General features: G+C 36.2%; 1 protein-coding gene across 1 annotated transcript in view; it reads right to left on the reverse strand.

The window, feature by feature from the left end:
* The window catches only part of SMOC2 (SPARC related modular calcium binding 2), a 157,708-nt gene that overhangs the window by 59,103 nt on the left and 76,859 nt on the right, over window positions 1–21,746 (reverse strand). Inside the window, exons 4-8 of the mRNA XM_031552201.1 lie at window positions 17,238–17,344; window positions 16,022–16,121; window positions 9,877–9,924; window positions 5,775–5,825; window positions 4,933–5,007 (exon numbers count right to left, since the gene is read on the reverse strand). Of these exons, the coding sequence (XP_031408061.1) occupies window positions 4,933–5,007; window positions 5,775–5,825; window positions 9,877–9,924; window positions 16,022–16,121; window positions 17,238–17,344 (381 nt within the window). The remainder of the gene's footprint in view (window positions 1–4,932; window positions 5,008–5,774; window positions 5,826–9,876; window positions 9,925–16,021; window positions 16,122–17,237; window positions 17,345–21,746) is intronic.

A 21,746-nucleotide genomic window follows, 5' to 3' on the forward strand; every position in this document is an offset into this window, starting at 1 on the left:
TGTTTGGTAAACTGTTGAAAGTTATAGTTGGATGGGGGAGTGTATATCTAAAAAGTAAAAGAGAATTTAATTTATTTTCTGCAGAAAGTAATGTGATATAATTAAAAATAGGAAAGATTAGTATCTCTTGGCATCAAATTTTAACACAAGCAGTAAAATAAAAATTATCAACCTTACATAAAGCAGATCTCTACCTCCCACCCCCCTCCCCCCTCCCCCCCCCCCTGCAATGGGGGTCCAATAAAACTCTGGAACATCCTGAGCATAATGAACATCAACTGGATATAAAACAGAACTCAAATTTTAATGGTTAGGATGGGAGTATCTTCCTCTGTGGTGGGAGGAAGAACTGAAAATGCCAGAATGTGATGTTTATAAAGGTTTTGAACTAATACATAAAATTAAAATAAAGATAAATGAAAACACTTTTAAAAAGGATTACTAAAGATAAGATAGTACTATTGTAAGTATAATCCAGCAGCCTGGAAATTAAGAATGTATCATTATATATAAGCAGTGCAGGGAGATCTGGAGAGGTTTATCTTTTTGGAACAGGCTGAAAGAGCAGAAACAAAATACTAATTTTCCTTAACCAATTTAGGAGTTGGGGAAAAAAAAATAATAAAAAAAAGGAAAAAGAGAACAAAACAAAGCAAAGGGGGCCTAAAAGAGGATGAAGAGTGTTTTTCTTCACAGGTGAAGAGAATGAAGAATACCGTTTTCTCTTTGTGTAATAGCGAAGTCAAGGTAAGGATTTCATTAAAGACTATTTCTGAAAAGACAATATTCACCGTGAAGATCTATGTCAACCACTTACTTGTTGGCATTAATGATATAGGCAACCATTAGTTCCAAAGCCACAAGTTTTTTCATCTTCAGGGGAGAATTCTGAGACTGTCTCTAAAAGAATACTATTCTGAAACTGGTTTGATTCTTGGCAGATAAAAATAACAAAAAAATGGAAGAAAAAAAAATAAAGAACTACTTCCTAGACTTCAAAATATTTAAAAATGAAACAATAAGGGATACAATGAGAAGCGACAGTGTGTCTCACTTCTCCATTCCCAACAGTTTCTTAACAATCCTGGTTTTAAAGTAAAATACAAATCACAAATTATAGTTCACTACAAATAATTGTGTTCATTCAGAAACTCTCAAGGGAACACTTACTGAGTTAGCAAAAAAATCCAGAAAGTGAGGCCATAATCATAATACTGTTGACCTGAAAGTTTCCAGTCTGCCTTGTTTGTAGCACATTTTCTTACTCAGCTGACCTCAAATGTTTTTTTTTTTTTATCTTCTGTGAATAATTTTCTGAGATAACAGACCAAACAACAAATATTCTACCAGCAGACATCTTCCAACACCCACAGTTTTCAGAAAATGCAAAAGGCAGATGAGTAGCCATCACAAAACATGTAGGCTTCAGTAAAAAATGCTAGTGTCTTTTCTTGTGTAGAAAATTAACCTCCGGATGAGCTGAACTATAGAGATCACATAATATCTGGGTTTGAACTTGTCCAATGCGTGGCAAAGACCTCCTGCAGACATGGAGGCCATCTAAAATGGACTAAAATGGTGCTTCCACTATCATAATTCAAGGACTTACTAACAAAATTATCTGTTTGAAGACTTATTTTGAATCAGTGTTCCTGCATCTGCTTATCTCTCATGGTTTGAATTCAGGTACACACGGTTCAATATGTCATTCCAAATGTAAGTACCAGAAGAGCACCGATTTCTAGTAGGCTGTTTTACATTCCATGTCTAGGACATATGAAAAGACACTAGATGCATGCATTTCAGCATCTTATTTTCATGCTCTTCCTTTCTCCAGCTACAGCTAATGTCTGTTTTTACAAACCAGTTTGGGAATGCAAGTCCTGTTTTTTGTGTGGCTGATACCTCACCAACTGTTGCAGGGAAATAAAAGCTTAAGTCTGAAACGAGGTGGTAACAGGGAAAAAAATACCATGTTTTCAACATGTAATCTGCGGTTTGCCTTGAAGGAGCCAGTCCTATTCAGGCTATTTTCTTATGCAAGTCAACTTTATATATTCATTTAACTAAGTTTCCATGTGTTCAGTACTAGCATATTGCACCCAGAGTGGGTACGACATTTTTGTCATATCTTGTCATATCGTATATCATGTATTTTGATTTAAAGTCCTCACCTCCCCCTCTAGTGCTGAATACAAGCAAATTTGAGAATGAAATATTGGTCAGGCTTCTGCAGGACAACACACAATTTGCTAAGAAGCCCTACTGGAAAAAGGGAGCAACTAGCTCTTCCCTGTGCTCTTTTCACAGTGTTTATGATATCCATTTTTATTTTCTTCTGTTATAACTGCTTAATATCTCAAATATTCACATTGCAAAATGAACGTAATGCAAAATATTTCTAGAAAACTTTTAATTAATTTGTAATATATTTTTAACTGGGAATGTGCAAAAGATCTTATTTTTTTCTTTCTAGCTCACACATCTTCAACTGCACATAATTTCAGTTGAGTCAATGCTGAAAGCAACATCTGGAAAATGCAACAATAATTGAGAATAAATACAAAGTCACTGAATGGTTACTCATTTTCCTGTCTGTAAGCTACTCATTTTCCTGTGCTTAGAGAGGGATGGTTATGAGAATTGATATGATTGGGCACACACACAAACTCTTATATTAATTTCCACTGCTACTTTTTTTTTTTTAATTGCAGACTGTTTAACTGCAGAACTGAATTTTGCTCAGATAGACACAGCCCAAAGATATTTGCCAGGTTCAGTTTGGAATGAATGTGAGCACTGGAGTGTGGAACCTGGTTTGCCTTGGTCCCCTGTGAGAAGATGACTTTCAAGCAATGATCAGCGCACAGGGATCCCGCTGGAACAATTGCCTCTGAGAAACAAAACAAAACAAGCTAGCAAAACAGAAACCTCACTGACAACCAACATAGTTTCCATGTGAGAAAATTCATATGTACAAGTGCTTTAAAGCAGTCTGATGAGGCAATAATAAAAACTGCATTCAACTGTGAGAATGTCCCTCTATCATATTTGTCAGTTTCACTGGCAGACTTTGCCAACAGATTCAAACTGTAAGGGCAGACAATGCAAGAAAGAGTTTGGTATACACAGTGATAATAATTTGCAATTTACATTAAACGAGACCAGGATTTTTCAATTTCCTACTTCGCAGTCTTCACATAGATATTATACTAAATGTTGTCACTCATATTTGCAGTCAGTCTATGCTACATTTCTATATATGTGTACTCCTGTGTTTTCCCAGGTGATGTTTTGAAAATGAAACTCCAGTTGGATCAAGCCCTCTGGGGCTAACTAATTAAAACTTGTAACAGATTTTGAAAGGCTTGAAAATGATGGTCTGTAGCAAAATCCAAGTAATAAAACACTATTTACTCCATTACTTCAGAAAATTAAATAAAAAGCTGCATGTTCCTTCCATGCACCGCTGGCCAGTTATCACAATACAGACAGACTATACTGCCAGTCTCTCTTCTTTTGCAAATAATCTCTTTAGAAAGACTGGAGGAGACAAATTCCCAGTTACAAATCAATCTTTGGTGTCTCCCTAAATTTCTGTGCATATGGTTAAGCTTTCACTTCCTGCAGCAGCACTGAAAAACTCAAGAACTTTTGCTTTAGATCTCACTAGTAAATCTAGCACTGTAAAAATGAAATAAACACTTCTGTAAGTGACATATTTTTATACAGATTTAACACTGAGAAATCCTGAAGCATTTCTATTCTTGCTGACATTGGCTAAGGAAATGACAGAATAAATCCTCAGCATGGAAAGTGTTTGCTTCTCTATTAACTGCTTATGGTCCTTTCCCCAAGTGCCTACTGGTGCATCAAGGAGAGGAAAAAGCATTAATAACTGTTGCCTGATGTTAAAAACAGCTTAATAAAGGAGTTTTTAAGTAAGAATATGCTTTTCTTACCATGATGGCATGACTTTTTAAATTCCTTTGGGCCTCAATTCAGTAAAATACTTAAGCACAGTACTTAGGATAAATCATAGCCTCAATTTCCACTTGATCTGAAATGTGCTTTTGTGTGATTTACTGAGTAATGGTCTGTACCATTAATGTTCCCTTTCAGACCAACCTTTTTTTCCTCCAGAGGAAGTTTCCTTCCAGGAAACTCAGGAAGGTTCTCTAAAGATTATCCCACTGAAGGAGGGAACAGTGAGGTCAGCACCAATATTCCAAGTCCATCAAAGCAAAGAGAGTGTCTCAATATTTCAGAGGTTTCAGTCTTAAGACATTCATTCTGACATTCCTTGTGCAGTGGTGAAAAAAAGTCAAACAAGAATTTAACAATTATTTTAAAAGGCAACATAATTAATTCATTCTAAATTGGCAGTCTTGCAACTAACAGATAACTGATTTAATTAAAAAACAGGTAACACTGTCTTTCCAATTTCCTGTTAATTGACAGCTGCTTTCTAATGAGAGTTTTCTTCTTTTCAGATTTGTCTCCTAAAGTTTTAGTACCAAATACACGTAAACCCCACTATTCTTTTCCAAGTACCATCTTGCTGCACATCACCAAAAAGAGGAAAAAAAAAGAAAAAAAAATAGAAGCGGGTAACAAGGAGATAGTGAATTAAAGAGGACAATAAAAATAAATGTCAGATCCACTCACAAATGCATACAGGTATGAGCCAGAGACTTAAGTGGAGTACTGGCAGTTTATACTTAGTAAAACCTGGCCAAAACTGTTTCTATACAAATCAATGGATGCCATAAGGCAACAAAATCATCAGAATGCAAATCATTAATACACTATCATATGATAAAGGCAGAAGCAGAATGACTACTAAAAAAGCATTTCACTTAAATAACTGTAGTTTAAGCAAGGTTCAGTGCATGCCTTCACAGGCAAAATAAGGACAGAACAGCTTCTTACCTGAGCTTTTATTGGTTTTGTTTTGTCTGCTCTTTACTTGCTCAGTCCATAATGTAGGATAACGAGAAGCTATATCTGAGAATAAAGAAAAAAAGACAAAAAAGTTTGTAAATGTTCCAGTTTTCTAAAAGTTATCAGCAGCTATCTAATACATGTTCTATTTTAAAGATTTATAGATACTAAGAAGAAAAAAGGGTACGCAGGTCTGCATTTGAATAGGTAAAATCTGTAGTCACAGAAAGGCATGAACAGTTTTTCTTCTTCCATTTATAACAAGGGTTAAAATACATACTTGTAGAACAAAATCATATTTAAACAGAATAAAAGTAACCCAGTGCAGACCCAAAATATGTAATGATTTAGATCAGATTCTGATCAGAGACTTACACTGAATGCTAAGACAGTCACAGTACACGACTATCACTGCATATGGGCCTTGAGCTTTCCATTCCCAGAGCACCGAATTTCCCCAGATGCAAATAAGCTTGACAAAACACCCACCACCAACCTCACATTGCTACACCATATGCTGAAGGTAGCTTTCAGGCTTTTAACTTCCTTGTTTGGCTATTAAGTTTCAATTTGCACTGTGGCTCAAATTTAAAACCTGTCTGTGCCCTGAGTATTGTTAACAGGAATCCACAGTTGAAGTGCCACCTATGAACTACCCCATCAAATTCACTGTGTTTTTTTACTTATTCCCAAAAAGATATGTTTTTAATTTCTTTTCACTTCAGGAAGTCTAATCAGCTATCACAGTTACCAAAGTTCTAAGGTAGAATTTGATGCTGTCCACACTGCATTAGATAATATCACACTGTTAAATTCCTATTGACGCTTACCTTCTTCATCACCTTGAGGCTGAGTTTCCAGCGCAGGAGCTGAGGCATCATCTGAATTCAGAATGGAAAAGATTTGCAAGGAGACTACAATTATGAGAGTAAGCTAAATAAGTGTACATACGTGATTGATGCTAATGATTTGCACATAGCCCCGGCCGGTAAACAAACAGAAATTTAAGCATTAGTAGCGTGAACTGCATAGCACAGGTACATCACATCTGTAGGCTACATCTGCCATAAATTGATGGATTTTAAGGTTATGGCTGATAAACTGATTGCAGGGTCTTTGATAAGGCATGAAGTGACCAGATTGCTTTCCAGATAGTAATTCTTCATTTTTAATGATGCACATGGATTCCTATAAATTTTAATTGAAAAATGAGCATTTCTGAGGACGTAATTGGGTAAATGTATAAAAGGTAAGCCCTGTGAAAGCAAAAGCAGCCTGAGATGAACAAGTGGTTGCAGACATGTTGACACCTTAAAGTGAAGCAAGATTATAAGCAAGATTCACATATTAAAGAAACAGAACATTGCTTGCATCCTTTAGTCAGCTATCTCCATTACTCCACAATCAACCATTACTGCGAAACAAGAGGGATGAAAATTTACAGAAATTGTAGGAGTGTGTGGATAATCTTCATATCAGTAAAATCCAGTGGAAGCAGTGCTGGAAAATGAAATTTCACTATGAGAAAGTTTTAAATTAGCAGTTTAAAATCTTTACCATACCATGTTTTTGTCACTTAAAATTATTTCAGACGTTGAGTAAATGCAAGTTAGCAGACCTTCACAGCACATATTTTCTCATAAAATGGAGCTACTTCCAAGACCAAGGTACCCCGCAGCAAATGGCATCTTTCACCCAAGGGTATTATGAAAATTTCACACAGTTTCACAACTGGATCTCAGACCAGCAGAATTTTTAGGTTGTTTTCCTGGAATTTTCAAAAAATCTAGAGATGAAGGTAATTGCGGAACTTTCTTTTGATGGAGAGAGTTTAGAAGCTCTCTGACCTTCTTATCTCGAGGCTAATTCATAACAAATACAGACGTGATGTAAATACTGATGTGCACATAAAACCAAACTTAGAGACATGGAACACTACCCTCAATACCTCAATACTTTTCACCAAAGTAAAACAACAAAAATAGGAACTTATCTTAATTGCAAAATGTTTTAACTAAAGCATAAGGAGACTTCTTTAAAGAAAGAATGTTCATCCTGTCCACACAATGACAAGATACTTTGCTCTAACGATATCACAGACCATAACTTGCCATTAGTTTTGCTGGCATATCTGTGGTATCTCCTGGGTGATGGAATAAGATCATTAATTAATTTCAGAGAGGCCATTGAACATCCCAGTGTTTTGAAAATAAAGATATGCATTTAGATCATCAATCAGCATGTGAGATTCAGAAAATCTCCAGATTTTTAGAGAGAAGTTTTGGGTGGATAAATATTACCAAGAGCTCAACCACAAATTCTGCTTTGGGTTTAAGTAACATTTTTCTATGGTAATTTTCCTGTACACAGTTTCAGTTTGTGATTCATTTGATCTTAAGTTTCTACCTGAAATTAAGATATAATTCTTGTAATATAATACAATATAAAGCTTTAATAATTATCAGCCCAAACAAAACTATATTCTTGACAAAGAACTCTGTTCGTTGAAATAGTATCTATTAAGCAGCATTTAAAGGCACCATTTATGAATATAAATACATGTTAAAAATCCCAACACTTGGATGCTTAACTGCAGTATTAACACTCATAAGACTGGTCTTAGGTTCTCCCCAGAAAAATGAATGAACTTTTCATCTCCATCAAATCAAATGTTTGATATGGAACATCTGTGTAATCTAAAAGGCAATAGCATCCAGAACTGGAGGAGCTATGTCAGATCCTGTAGTACCCATAATGTGAAAGAGGATATTCACATTAATTTTCTGCTTGTGCTTTGTCAAAGTTTCTCTGCTTTTCATAAATATATTTTGTGCTAAGAATTAAGAAGCACGTACAACTTCCTTGTTCAAAACAAAATTCAATATACCATCACAATTACAGAGCAGCTCATCTCCATATTAATTAGATGTTTCAAATGTTAACTTTGTAGGATTTCCTGGCCAGCACCTGCATTCCACTACATATGTGCATAGATATGAACAAACCATTCAGTTATCAGAGTTCCCTTAATAAGAACAGGGTCCTGCAGTCAGCCAAGATTCAGAAGAAACACGCTTCCATCTCTAACACTTTTGCTTCTCAGATAGTCCGAATATTTTCTCTGGCTAAAGGAGAGAACTATGGTGCAGGGGAAATACGCTTTAATCCTTTAAGCTTTGTTTCTGTTTGATTTAACATACAAATCTGCAAACATTCAAGCAGAGTTTCTGACCTCCAAAATTTGCAGCTAGAGTATTTTATTCAGCACTGGAATATTCAAAGAAAGTGAGATGCTCAACTGCAACAGATATGGCCCTCTAGGAAATGCTTTCTGAGTTTGTGTGGGGCATTTTGGAAGAAGAGACTGTCTCAGGCTGAATGTATACTCTTGAGTACAGTCATCAAGACCAAACAAGTTTGGGGCACGTCTTCTGTATCAGCAAGAATGTTGAGGACCTTCCTAAGCTTACTGGATTTGAATATCAGTTCCTTCACCTGTGCACTTCCAGTTAGTCCACAGGAACATGCTGAGGGACACTGGGCAGGAAGGGGAACATTCTGAATTTATTCCAAAAACTACTGTTGTGCTTTGTCTAGTTGAACTATAAAATATTTTTACCACACTGACTATGAAGCAAAAGCACACATCTTTAACTCAGATAACAGGTCCAGTTCATCACCCTGTGATAGTCCTAAAGAAGTTGTGATGTTTCTGACATTTAAAGCATATGGCAGTGACTTGTTAGAAGGGAGGGGAGAAGGAGCTAGCTGTATCTGAGAAAAGCCATTGACCACCTGAGAACAAGGACATCAGCCTTTGTGCCACAGGCTTGTGCTGGAGAATAAAAACAAGATATGAGTGAAAAGCAGCTGTGCCATTTTATAAACAAATACATGAGATGCAAAAGGAGGAACAATAAAATGTCTTCATTTAATTTCCTTGTTCTACGAGCATTCATACAGGCTTCAGCAACTCCGCCCTCCTGTTCATAAACAAAAAACCCCAACATTTTATATATGGAATAGTTCCTAAAGCTCAAAGGTCAAAGTAAATGTACCGACCCAAAACAAATTTTCCCAGAAATTTATCTGGAACTACAGAAAGGATCAATTTTCCAGTGCTTATACAAGTACCTCATCACTACTAGTCTTAAAAAAGGCACTGAGTTTCTAAACAGTACAGTGGATTACTTAAATCTGGATATATTACAATGCTGTAAAAACTCCTGTAAAACTTACTTCAGTTATATTTATGGTGGACCAAACTGGATAGTCATTAGCATTTACACTAAGTAGAAGAAACTTCTTTAAAATTAATTTATCCCATCCTAACTGACATCAAAATTTAGAATGTTATTTTGAGCCAAGTCTAAAATTATTTAAAGTGTTTGGAGAGTGAGAGCTTTAATTTTGTTAAAAGATATCTCCCCTTCATTTAAATCTACCATGTTGGAGTTGTCAGATTTTGTTCTGCCAACAAGATACACACTGTGATCTATCTCTAAGAATAACAATCATCTGGCCATGAATTTAATTTAAGCAATCACTTTAATTAAAGTGTAGAACAAAGGGCTGTGTCCAAGATGACTGGTTGATATGGAGATAAAGCAAGAACTCTATTCCCAAGATCTTGGGACTGCAGAATGCTGGCTTTATCAAGCAGACAGAATAATCTGTCCTACAGGACAAGAGAACAGCATGAGAAAACAGCTCAGATTATGGCTATGGGAAGGACAGTTATTTTCCAAACAGCATAAAATAGCAAATTCCATAGGGCTAAGACTATAAAAATGTCACATATACACATATGCATATTATATATGCAAATATAATAGGAGATGAATATTCATTGATATTTAGAACTATGAAAAATCAAGGGGGTATAACCCACAGTTCTTTTAATCCCTATTAAAGGTCATTTAAAATATTTACCTGCTTTTCCTGCACCTTCTCTTTGTGGCAGTTTCTCACTCACTGAGCCTGCAATTAGAAAGAAATTAACCAGAAAAAAATATTTTCATATTTAATTTTTTTTCTAAGAAACACAGCTTCAACAATTAGTCTTTTTTTTTTTAAAGCAATAACAACATTAAATTCTTTCTTTGCAAACCAAGTATTTTAGCTTTGCACTGTGTGTGCTGGAGAGGCAGGACAAGGCATTAAGAGCCTGAGCCCGGGTTCTCTGCAGGAGAGAGGTATCCTCAAAACTGGGAACCTGGGAAGGGAGGCAGTGCTGGTGGGAAAGGAGTAATGAAATCTGCAGGAGGTGTGTTTTAACTGCTTATTCTACCAGCCTAAATGCCAGCCCACCAGTCTTCATTGGAAGTCGTCAAGAAATGGAGAATCCATTGGTTTCCTTAGTAGCTTTTACAAGAGCTAGTTGGCTTCAGGGTTCAAAAAGAAACAATACCTTTTGTCTCAGTTATATGTCTCACTACTGCAACAGCTTGTTTGATCCTCATGCTAGTCACTTGTCTTTATATCTATCTCTGACACAATAAAGTTTAAAATGGAACTTGAGGGACTTTTTTTCCCTCTCAGAAGGGTGAAACACAGTGATCAAAAGTTAAAAGACATATAATCCATCAGTTTTTACCACATCAATTCTCCTTACATACATTTCTCCTTACAAACCTTACATACCAGGAATAAAGCAAACAATTCTTGACAGATACTCAAAGTGCATGAAATAATTGGGTTGCCTTAATTGACCAAAATGCACTGCAGATTATAAAAAGAATAACCTATCAGCACAATAAAGATTTTATAACAGAGCAATTTAAATGAGAAAGCTTATTAAATCAAAGGCCTTGTTTACCACACAGAATGGAAGATTACTTCAGCATGAAGTGTAGACACAGGAGTCTGCCAGAGGAAAGACAACTAACATCACAGACCTGGCAAGTCAATTGGATCCACAAAAGAACACAGAACAATGCAGCCAAGTTGGCATTACCTTCTGGAGGATTCAGCTTCTAACACACTTGTATATCCATATCAAAAATAATCTAATTTGGACTTGTTTCATTTTTGCATGATGGTATGTTTTTATTGCATTGTGTTTGAATTATTAGAAATTCAATATACTTTGCAGTGCATCAGTATTAATTCAGACAAGAAAAATAAAAGCCAGTATCTTCAAAGACAGTATATCCAAAAGTGTTTGGGATATAGACTGCAATACTAACCCCCATTGTTCATCCTGAAGAGGAGGCAGATGTTTGCCTTTACGCTAAATGAAGAGCTTTTAGGCACTTGGCCTGACTTTGCTGAGAGGCCAAGCTTGAACGCAGATAATTCAGTTTTCGAAAGTACTGTGCACAAAATTACAGGTGTTTCTAATTGCACTAAAGACCACTGATCCAGTCTTTCCTCGAATCTCATCAAGTTGCAATTAACTCTATAGTTTCTCAATTTAATTTTGAGGTACAGGAGTACATATAAAAATTTTCTTGCAAATACCGAGATTTTGTTTCATTCTCATCGACACCACAGTGATATACACCAGTCTGTGAGTACAAACAGTATTCAGCCTAGGTGTATGTGTGATGAAGCACCATTGATGGTTCCTTTGCATGACAGAGTTATAAGTAAAGCCTCAGTTTGAGAACAATATTATCTGTTTCTATGTACACTCAGCACCAGATTTGATATTCTTCTTCATTTTGCTATTATTAGTCCTAAATTTTGAAGGAAAATTGATGGATAGATGGTGGAAGATAGTATCATTCACAAAGGTTAACTTTGCCATAGTGAAACTAATCTCACTATGAAATTAGATGAATGCTAGGAAAATTAAGTTCAGTGGGCAAACATTAACTTTTGTAGTCTTAAGAAATGAAAAAAAATACTCTCAGAACATCATTAAAGGAGCAATCAGTACCCTTTGCACTATTTCATCCTGGATTTTAAACTATGTATCGGAAAGTGTATTTTTTCTAAGTTGGAAGTGGAGAGATAATTGAGCTCATATCCATTTTTTCTAACATTTTCTGAATATATTTGTGTATTGCTAGTTTAAAATGGTGATAGCAAGATGGATTTCCAAATTTCTAGGAAATTATGTCTTCAATACTCACAACAAATGTTCACATTTTCAGCCGGGCATGAAATAGAAATAGCAACATGTAATTTATGTAAAATACAATACAATCTGCTTCCTAATTTTCAGTGCACTGTAAACAACCAAATCACCATATAAGTATATTTATGGAAGGTGAGGGGTCAAGAAGACCTATTAGATTCAGCCAGCATTATTTTATAAAGAAGAATTTAGTACCATTTTATCTTTTCTCCTCCGTTTGCTCATGATTGTGATGAATTAAGAAAAAAAATAATGAATCACAGAATCATAGAATCACCAAAGTTGGAAAAGACCCACAAGATCACCCAGTCCAACTATTCACCTGTCACCAATAGTTCTCACTAAACCATGACCCTCAACACAACATCCAAACATTCCTTGAACACCTCCAGGATTGGTGGCTCTACCACCTCCCTGGGCAGCCCATTCCACTGCCTGACCACTCTTTCAGAGAAGTAGTATTTCCTAACATCCAGCCTGAATTTCCCCTGGCACAGCTTGAAGCCATTAAACATGAAATCACAGAATCATTCCTTACTTTATGGTGAAACCCACAATGCAGCCCATTTTCAGTCATATGATTTCTGAGGCACAATAAACTTTCCAGGGAATATAATTACTGTTTCGTGATTTGTGATTTTAGAACATACATTTTCTACAGTTCTACTCAGATGTGGGTGGACTTCAAAAGAGAAAAAGAGAAAGTGAAAGCCTCATCTCTAGCTAAAGAATATTTGATATGGAATATTTGATATGGAATATCAAGAAACAGGAAAGTAAATTTCCCATCCTGCTTAATATTTGGATATATGTGTATCTGATTGTTGACAGGGAATTGTGTATAGGGAAAGTACTACATATAGGGACAGAAGAACTAGATAAATCAAGAATGGATAATTTTCCCAACATAAAAAGAACAATACAATATAAACCAAAGAGTTTGTTACCTTACCAATTGCATCCATTTCCAGTATATTATCTGACGATAATATTATACAGACAGGAAAAGTTTTAAACATTTAAAGATACTTGATTTTGGACTTAAAAGATGATAATAGCATTTTAAATATGAGGTAGCAAAACTACATTACAAAACAATAAAATTTGCTGTCGTATCTCTGCAATCCCACTACCAGAAGCCCAAAAGAGTTAATATGGCATAAAAAAACCCCTAGAGTAAAACACAGTATTTTCCAATAATAATTTAACACCGGCTTCTCTATTTCTGTCCCATTTCCCAGGACTCTTCCTATGGAATTTCTGCAGCTCCCTTTAGTACTGATAAGAAATGAGGAGTTTTAAAAATGTCTTTCTTATGTCTGGTGTTCTTTAGTGAAAGGACTTTGGGAACATTCATCATTTTTAAGGAGCTTTCTTTTCAATGCTGTCATGGGAATGTGTTTGATTTACTCTCCTTCTCACCACTGCTCCTGCAGTAATGGAGATTATTTCCATGGGGTGGAATGGCGTTCTGAGATTTATCAGGTGCGTTTTGGCAGTAACAAGTGCTGGAGTGGGAAGAAATGGGAAGGACAGAACAGGAGCTTCTTTCAGGTAAAGATCTAATAGATAAACTGAAGGTTTTACATCGATCAGTTCTGCCTTTTAAATGCACCTCATAACCTGCAACTTTCTTGTCTCTAACTAAAAAAAACCACACAGTTTCGATAAGAGCAACCAGAACAGCAGAAGGAATACAAAATTACTCACACAACTATTGTAGATACATAAAAAAAAATATGCATGTGATAGTTTTCTATTCTAAGAGAGAAACTGTATTAATAGTATTGGAAGTAATGGCATTCCTGGAACAATAGTTAAGACAGGAGTATATCTCCCCAACAACAGCATACCCACTAACATATTGTCCATAATTCCTGTGCATGGTGGAACTTAAGGAGAAAGTACAAAAAGGAATCAGAGGTGACCTGGAAAGTTTCAATTTCTGTGGGGAGGATGAGCGGGGGGGGAGGGGGGGGAAAGAGGGAATAAATCTTATTCTAAACAGATGGCAATTTTGAACATACTGGGAAATGAGAGCAGGGTACAATTGTGCTTCAGGATTCCATCCCACAATATAAAAGCAAAGTTTTGCCTTATTACCCACGTAACTTTTTGGAAAATCTGTTGCTGCCTTCTCTACTGAATGAGACAGTTTCTCCAGACAATTCAAGACTGAACTCTTATCCACCACTACACCAAAATTTCCTAGTACATCAAATCTATATCCGAGTTCTGCAGTAGCTGGACTTCTTTCCTGAGAGACAAAGAAGAAGTGGTCAGCAGTGAAATTTAAGAGCAGTGATACAAGCAAGGTAGAAAATCTGCAGAAAGAGTCCCAAAGGATCCAATAATAACTGCAAAATTACCCAAGAACTTCCAACTTCCGGGGAGCAGAAACAGACTCTACATACTCACCTGGACAATGGAGCAGTCTACTTACTTTGGAGCTACTAAATTAAAATCGAATGCTACTATGACCATCTCCTCAGCACTTCTGCAAAACTGATTTCCCTTCCCACTCCTCTCAAAATGAGCTGAAGCAGTCTGGTAGTTTATCTGCTAGGCACGAGTGCCTTTGAAAGGAACTGGGCTTTGGTTTCCTCTCCAAATAGAATAGTTCTCACATCAATCTATTAACTAAATTGAACCTATCCTACAGCTTCTACTTGATAATAATATTATTAATAAAAAATGTACAGTAACTAACACACCAAAATTTTCAGTCAAAAGTAATCATCATAGAATGGCTTGGGTTGGAAGGGTCCTTAGAGATCTAGTTTCAACCTTCTGCCAAGGGCAGGGTTGCCACCCATCAAATGAGACTTCTCGGGGTCCTATCCAACCTAGCTTTGATTGCCTCCAGGGATGGGGCATACACAGCTTCTCTAGGAAGCCTGTGCCAGTGCCTCACCACTCTGAATAAGAATTTATTCCTATTGTCTAAACTAAATATCCTTTATTTTAGAATTATTAAGGTTGGAAAAGGCTTAAATCCACTTATTTACAGATTCATTTCTATTACAAGGTAACCTTTTTGGAATTTTAAGTTATTTCTTCCATTCTGACAGAAAATGGTGTTGCAGCACAAGCACAATCAAAATATGTACAGTTCAAGTATTTTTAGAGCCATTTTTGTTAAAAGGATTCAATTACATCAGCTTTAAGCAGGGTGAATAGCAATTCTGGCAACTGTTCCCGCACTGGGATTTTTCATATTTATTATCAGTGTCAATGAAATAAAGTCAAAAAGCAAATTCCTACAAAACAGTGAACTTGTTAATTGTCCTGATGAAAGACACAGGTCAATACACATGGCAATGAGTATGATTTGCCAGTTAACTTCTACAGACAATGATTTCATAATGTTCTTAGCACTTTTTTTAAATTTTATTTCTCCTCTGGATTTGGCCATTCATAAGATTTGCTGTGGGTGTTCTTTCTCCAGGCTATAACACATCAAGACATTCACAATCAATATTTTTCATTGAGTTTGCATTTTTTTTCTTCAAAACACTTAAAATACAAAGAAGAAAAAAAACCAAAGCCCTCCAGGCTTTATTTTTCTTTTTGCAATGAGTTTACAAGCATGAGAGTTACAAAGTAAACGAAGATCTACTTCCACAAGCCAGTTGCATGGTTTCATATAGTTAAACGCAAACATCATACTAATGACCACTGCAAAAAATCCCTCAGTAGCTATATTATAAAATAAACAAAGTAGGTGCATCACAGAATCATAGAAAGATTTAAGTTGATAGTGATCTCAGAAGAAATCAAGCAAAGCTAGTTTAAAATATAGACCAACCTTTGTGCAGTCAACTTTTGCAAAAGCTGAAGGATGAAGATTCCTGACCTTCTACAAGCATCTGTTCCTGTGCTGAACGACTCCTCCGATGAAAAATGTTCTTATTCAGTCTAATCAGATGGCACAACTAAACTCTATTACGTGTAAGACAGTTTGTAAGACTCAGCCGGCTGAACAAACCTTACCTGGGCAACGAGGAGTTTTGTGGGCCACAGCAGTACCGCTGATCGGACGACCATTGGGAGTGACACACCAGCAGTATCCAGTGTAACTGTGGCACTGAACCTGTCAGCAGTGACATGAATCACATGCAGTCTGTCAGACATGCATCTACTATCGTGAAGCATTCACAATACGAGTAGTGTGTGCAGCTAACTATGTACATCGGTAAAATGTAGAATGGTAAACCATAATGCACCGCAATGACCATCATACATTTGATTCTTTAGCATAAAGAGCTTACTTCAACAGAAGTGCGGTAGGTCCCTCAGAATCCAGTTGAAGAGGAAACTACTGAAATATGTGGTTGTTTATGCCCTATTTCAGGAGAGTGCAGGTGTTATGAAAACATCACAACAAAGTTCCTCAAGAGACACATAAACTGTTCCTGATGCAAGCAATCTTGATTTTTTTCCACATAGAGAACATATTGTTCACCACTGAAAGTGCAGGACAGAGTGCTTTTGCCAGCACTATTCATATCCCAAGCTGTCAGGAAGGAAACTCTTGGAATTCCTCTTAGAAATCAATTGCATTATATGTCCTGAGGGCCAGTATCACTTCCTCACCATGCTTAAAACAAAAAGGATTGCCTTCTGCACAACTGCACAATTGAAATGCATCACAAAGGCAGCAGAAGGCAACCATGATTGGAATATCACAGAGTAAACATCTAGATGTGACTCTTCTGAATTCTACGATCTAAGCTAAGTAAATAAGCCATCTTGTGCACAGCCATTTGCTTGTGCTAAAGTTCACCTAAGGAAAAAATAATCCTGTACAATTCATGCTAGTAGCACTGATATGGACTCTAATCACACAACTTCTGGTTCAGATCAGGAATAGATCAGACACTCTATTGTCTGAAATATTTCACTATCTGACAAGTATTCACAAGACTACAAGAATGACACAGCTGTCTCAGCCTTGAAGAATAGGGAGTGTATCATCTGAATAACAGTAATGTTTGGCTTTTTCGCTGGCCAATGCTGAAAAAAAACCAACAAGACACAGCTGGCACAAAACGTGAATTTTCCTTCTGTTTTTTAACATCACCGTTAGGGCAAATTGGATTTCATTTTGAAATTACATTTCATTTCTTTACGTTTCTTTCTTCTTCACCCTTTGCAAATACACACGATCATATTTCAGACATGCAAGATAATAAAAAAAAAATTTAACCTGACTATATGTGCCATCATCATTGCATTCTGGAATAAACACTTGTTGAAATTCTTTTCGAGCTTGTTCTTGGGTGTACTTCCTCTCAGCCACACATCTGGAAACATCTAGACAAAGGGAGAAGACATGTTAATCGGATGATGAAATGTAAACGAAACATAGAAAATAACCTTAAGTAGAGGGGGGCAGGAAAGAAGGCTCCAAGACCACATAAAGAGAATCAGAATTATAATCAGGGAAAATATAAGATATTTTGCATTATACTTTTGAAATAGAACTAATAGAAAACAATCAATTTTGGGCCATATTGTCCTAATTTGCTTTCATTACATTATTTTTTTTTTTTTACTGAGAAGCATATGTCAATTACTAATATAATCATCAGCTTCCTCCAACATTTGACTGTTTGTCTAGCTTGCGAGTCCCTTTGGTTTGCTTAAATATGCTCATGCTGCCTAGAATATGCAAAACTAATATTTTGCTATCTCAAAGACAAGAGGCCACAAAGTGAAGCACAAAGTAGAAGGACAGAACACAGATATGAGATGAAGAGATGCTTTAAGTGACAACTTTGCCATTCCCACAGCTGCCAAAAGGGCAGAAGGCCAAAGGTGAGTTTATACACTGTTTACTTCAACCACTTAGTGAACTGAGTTACGACTAGAGTTGTGCCTACTAGGCACAGATATACATATATTTTTTCTTCAGTTTACATATAGCTACACTATACAACACATGGGCAGGCAGATGGTACAATAATAATTCTGGAATTAAATCACATAATGCTAAAATTTAGTGTAACAACTTACGATTTAGACTTGGCACTAGTCAAGCAGAGTTTTTTTGGCCACTGTTGTGGTTCATTGCACCATCTCCTTAGTACTGGTCTCCATCCAAGCACAAGGCAGCAAATTAGTAAGCTTTAACTGAGTAGCTTCTATTTTCTGAAATATTTCTATTCTCTAATAAAGATATGATATTTCAATTAGGCATTCAAAAGCTGTGAAAAGACACATAACATAAACTTTTGTATCTTTTTTTTTTTTCTAAAACCACTGCAAATTTTAGCATGTTGTTGATGGAGAATCAATACTTCAGGATCTGCTTAAGCTAGGCAATTTCAAGACAAATGAGAATACCAGGCAAGCCTAAGGAACTATTAATGATTTCAAGATGTGACTGTAAAGTCTGAATTAGAAAGATCTTAGGCGTACAAACAGAAATTTGCTGATTCTGATCTCCACTTTCTTTAAAGATTATTCAACAGTAACTGACCAGATCCTTTAAGGGGATGCACTATCCATCAATTATCTACTTGAAAGGAGCATTGTGTTAATTAGTGAATGTTTGTACAGTTCTTAGAAAATGCAAGAACAGATTTTCTAGCTCATGCAAGTTGCACATTGAACAGAATATGGACAATGAGGCATTTGCCTTACCACATTGGATACCCAAATATGTTAACATGGTTTTGTCATCTACTCGTCCACAGGAGTTACTTAGTCAAGCACAGGTATGACAGCTAAGTTCCCCTTCCTCCAGGCACCCTCCCTGTGCTAACACCACCAAGTCATGTGTGCAAAAAGCCAACACGGAAGCCTAGTGCAACTGCAAAATTCCACTGTACAGGATGAATTCTTCACTGGTCACCTCCACCAAGCGTCAGGTAACTTTAACCAAAAAATTCCCTTCGGGTCTAAGCAATCTGGTGTGGAAAGCGTAGCATAATGACAATATAAATGAATTCTCAGAATCTGCACCCTGTGTACAAAAAATTGGGGCCCCCTAATTCTAATCTTCATTTTGATTTCCCTTCTGGTCTTGGACTTGTGTGCCTTACTTCTGTGCATTAGTTTATTCTTTTGTAAAATGAGATTTTATTTATCTCTCTCAGGAGCGTTATGAGAGTCAGACAGTTCATATTGGTAATGTGCCCAAAGAACAAACTGAAATTAAATTTCAGTATTAAACAATATTAATTGTATTATGTTGTTTCATGACAGAGATTCACAGGGATGTATTATCATTTAAAATGGACAGAAAAGTTCAACCATCTGGAAATTTGAGAGAAATAATAAGGAACTGAATTAATTTGTTCTCTGTTACTTTAACAACTTGTTTTCTCAAGGGAAAATTATAGTCAATGTGCTGTGCAGCTCAGGTAGTCTGCTAAAGTATGCACTGCCAAAGTATGGGGTTAAAAAAAAAAAAAAAGGAATGAAATACTTTAGGAAAGCTTTGGTATCATAAGCCTTATTCTGAGCATGGTTTGGTTATACAGTACTTAATAACATGTGGTTTTAATGTAGCTAGTGTTTTAACTGAAAATAAATCAATTCTTTGTTGGACCTCTGTCCTCGTTTTTCTAGAATGACATGTGGTTTAAATGTCTAAAAGGGAAAGTGATATAAATTCCATCACATAAGATTTCTGCAATAGTACCATCAAGGTTGTAAATTATCTCAAATATATGAATTATCCTAAAAACATGCCAAGGCAAAAGAGAAATTCTCCAAAACTATCCACCACTTGTTCCTAAACAGCTTGATGTTCTAAAAGCCTCCTATTTGTGGATGATCTAATATGCTTTAAAATCAACAATGACCAAATTTAGTGAAATATAAAATTCAAGTCTGAACCCTTGTTTTGTGTTATATAACCATGGAAACATTTTAAAGCTGTTGGGCATTACTATGCTTCAGAATACCCATGAGGAAGCTCTTTTATCAAGCTGAGCATCTGAAACTGTGTGTAGCCAAAACAAGATTCCCAAATCTGCTTTTTTATTTCAGCAGTGTAGTACCATAGGGGAATAACTTTGAGATACAGAGATGCAATCCAAACTTTTTGAAAGAACATAACAGGAATGACAAGTTAAAAAGAATACATATAAAATACTCTTCCTCAGAATATTAATAGATGTTAGGTTATTTATTCAAAAGGTGCTAACTTCCTCCCACATAAAACATTACTGAAGCCAAAACAACTTGTTATATTATTATTTAGGATAACTTTATAAGATTATATCTGATCATCTCATTTTCTGCCCTGGTTGTAGCATCTTCTGAACCTACTGCCTGGTTTCAACCAGATTTTCTAAAGGAAAGAAAGAATTCAAGACACTTAAGGGCTAGACTTTTGTAACAGTTGAAAAAGGACAAGAAAATATATATTTCTGCTGTGGCTGAAAGTAAGGGTGAAACATGAGCTCACATCAAAATATCAGACGAGATAGATGTAGCTCCTTACAGGTCAAAGTCAGTGAGGTACGATAACCTAATCTATAGGGAAATTAAATTTCACATGGCCACTGCTCATGCTCATGCTCATGCAAAAACAATTCTGGGACTCACCATGTAAAATCCTTTGAGTGCAACAAGCCAGTTCTTACTGAAGGGCCCCTTTGTGCACCTGGCCCAAGTATAATGAATATGACTCATAAGCATCTCAAATTAGTAGGATGTGTCTAGGCAGAAGTGGCTTGTTAGAAGGTTTGTAGGAACAGTGACATCTATGAGGACCACAGTACAGTCTCCCATATACAGATTCAACTTTCCTCTTTGTCTAGAACAGGAATAATTTAGGTCAGATCTCTTTTGAAATAAAGACCAAGATGTCTGAAAAAAAAATGGCCGAAATAAGACATTATTTGCCTTTACATTCAGACAATGGGAAAAACTAATCTTGTAGATATAAATGCCCAACTGTAATTTTGAATTATGTTAATGGATGACTCAGAGAGAATGTATTCTCTCATCTCCAGGTAAATGGGTTTTTACATCCCAGAACTTTGCTGAAAAAAAAATACTCCTGGCATAGAAACTGAGCATGAAGATGCATGAGTTTACCTTAAATTACCTAATTTGGACAGTATTAGATGTCAAACTGGGCTAACTCAGGGCTTGATTTTTTCAGCACAGAACATTGGCTGAAGTGTTGATGGTACCACTATGACTTAGCACCAAGACTGGAAAGGCAACCAGAGGTTACTCAAAGACACATAGAGCCTCAGGTAATTAACTGAAGACAAGAGTGCATGGGAGTGGACAGAATACACAAAACTGTGGAAATTGCAGTGTTGTAGCTGTTTGGACAGGTCTTTCTGAATTATCCAGGAGTCTAATGTCTGGAAGGCAGAGGTGAAATTTAAAGCCATCTTAATTCTGTGCTAAGCGTCAGTATGCAACAGCAAAAGCTTTCAGATAGGAAGTGGCACCAGTAGGCAGCTGTGGCATCCAGAAACAGATTCTTTCACACATGAGGGGGTAGGAGCAGAAGAATTCCTGGTATAGCACTAAGGGTGTTGTAGAACTAAGGAAATTCTGAAAACACAATTAGACTTACTAACAGCATAACGTGGAACTTTAGTTTTATGTCTTATTTTCAACACTGCATAACCTAAAACACTAAGCTTAAAAAAAATCCACCAACTTAAAATCTTAGTAATCTGAATAATATATCAGAGAGAGAAGTTTATTAATGGAAAGTTAAAGTTTAAAGTCTTTAAAA

The sequence above is a fragment of the Meleagris gallopavo genome, chromosome 2 (assembly GCF_000146605.3).
Source record: "Meleagris gallopavo isolate NT-WF06-2002-E0010 breed Aviagen turkey brand Nicholas breeding stock chromosome 2, Turkey_5.1, whole genome shotgun sequence".
Classification (NCBI taxonomy): domain Eukaryota; kingdom Metazoa; phylum Chordata; class Aves; order Galliformes; family Phasianidae; genus Meleagris; species Meleagris gallopavo.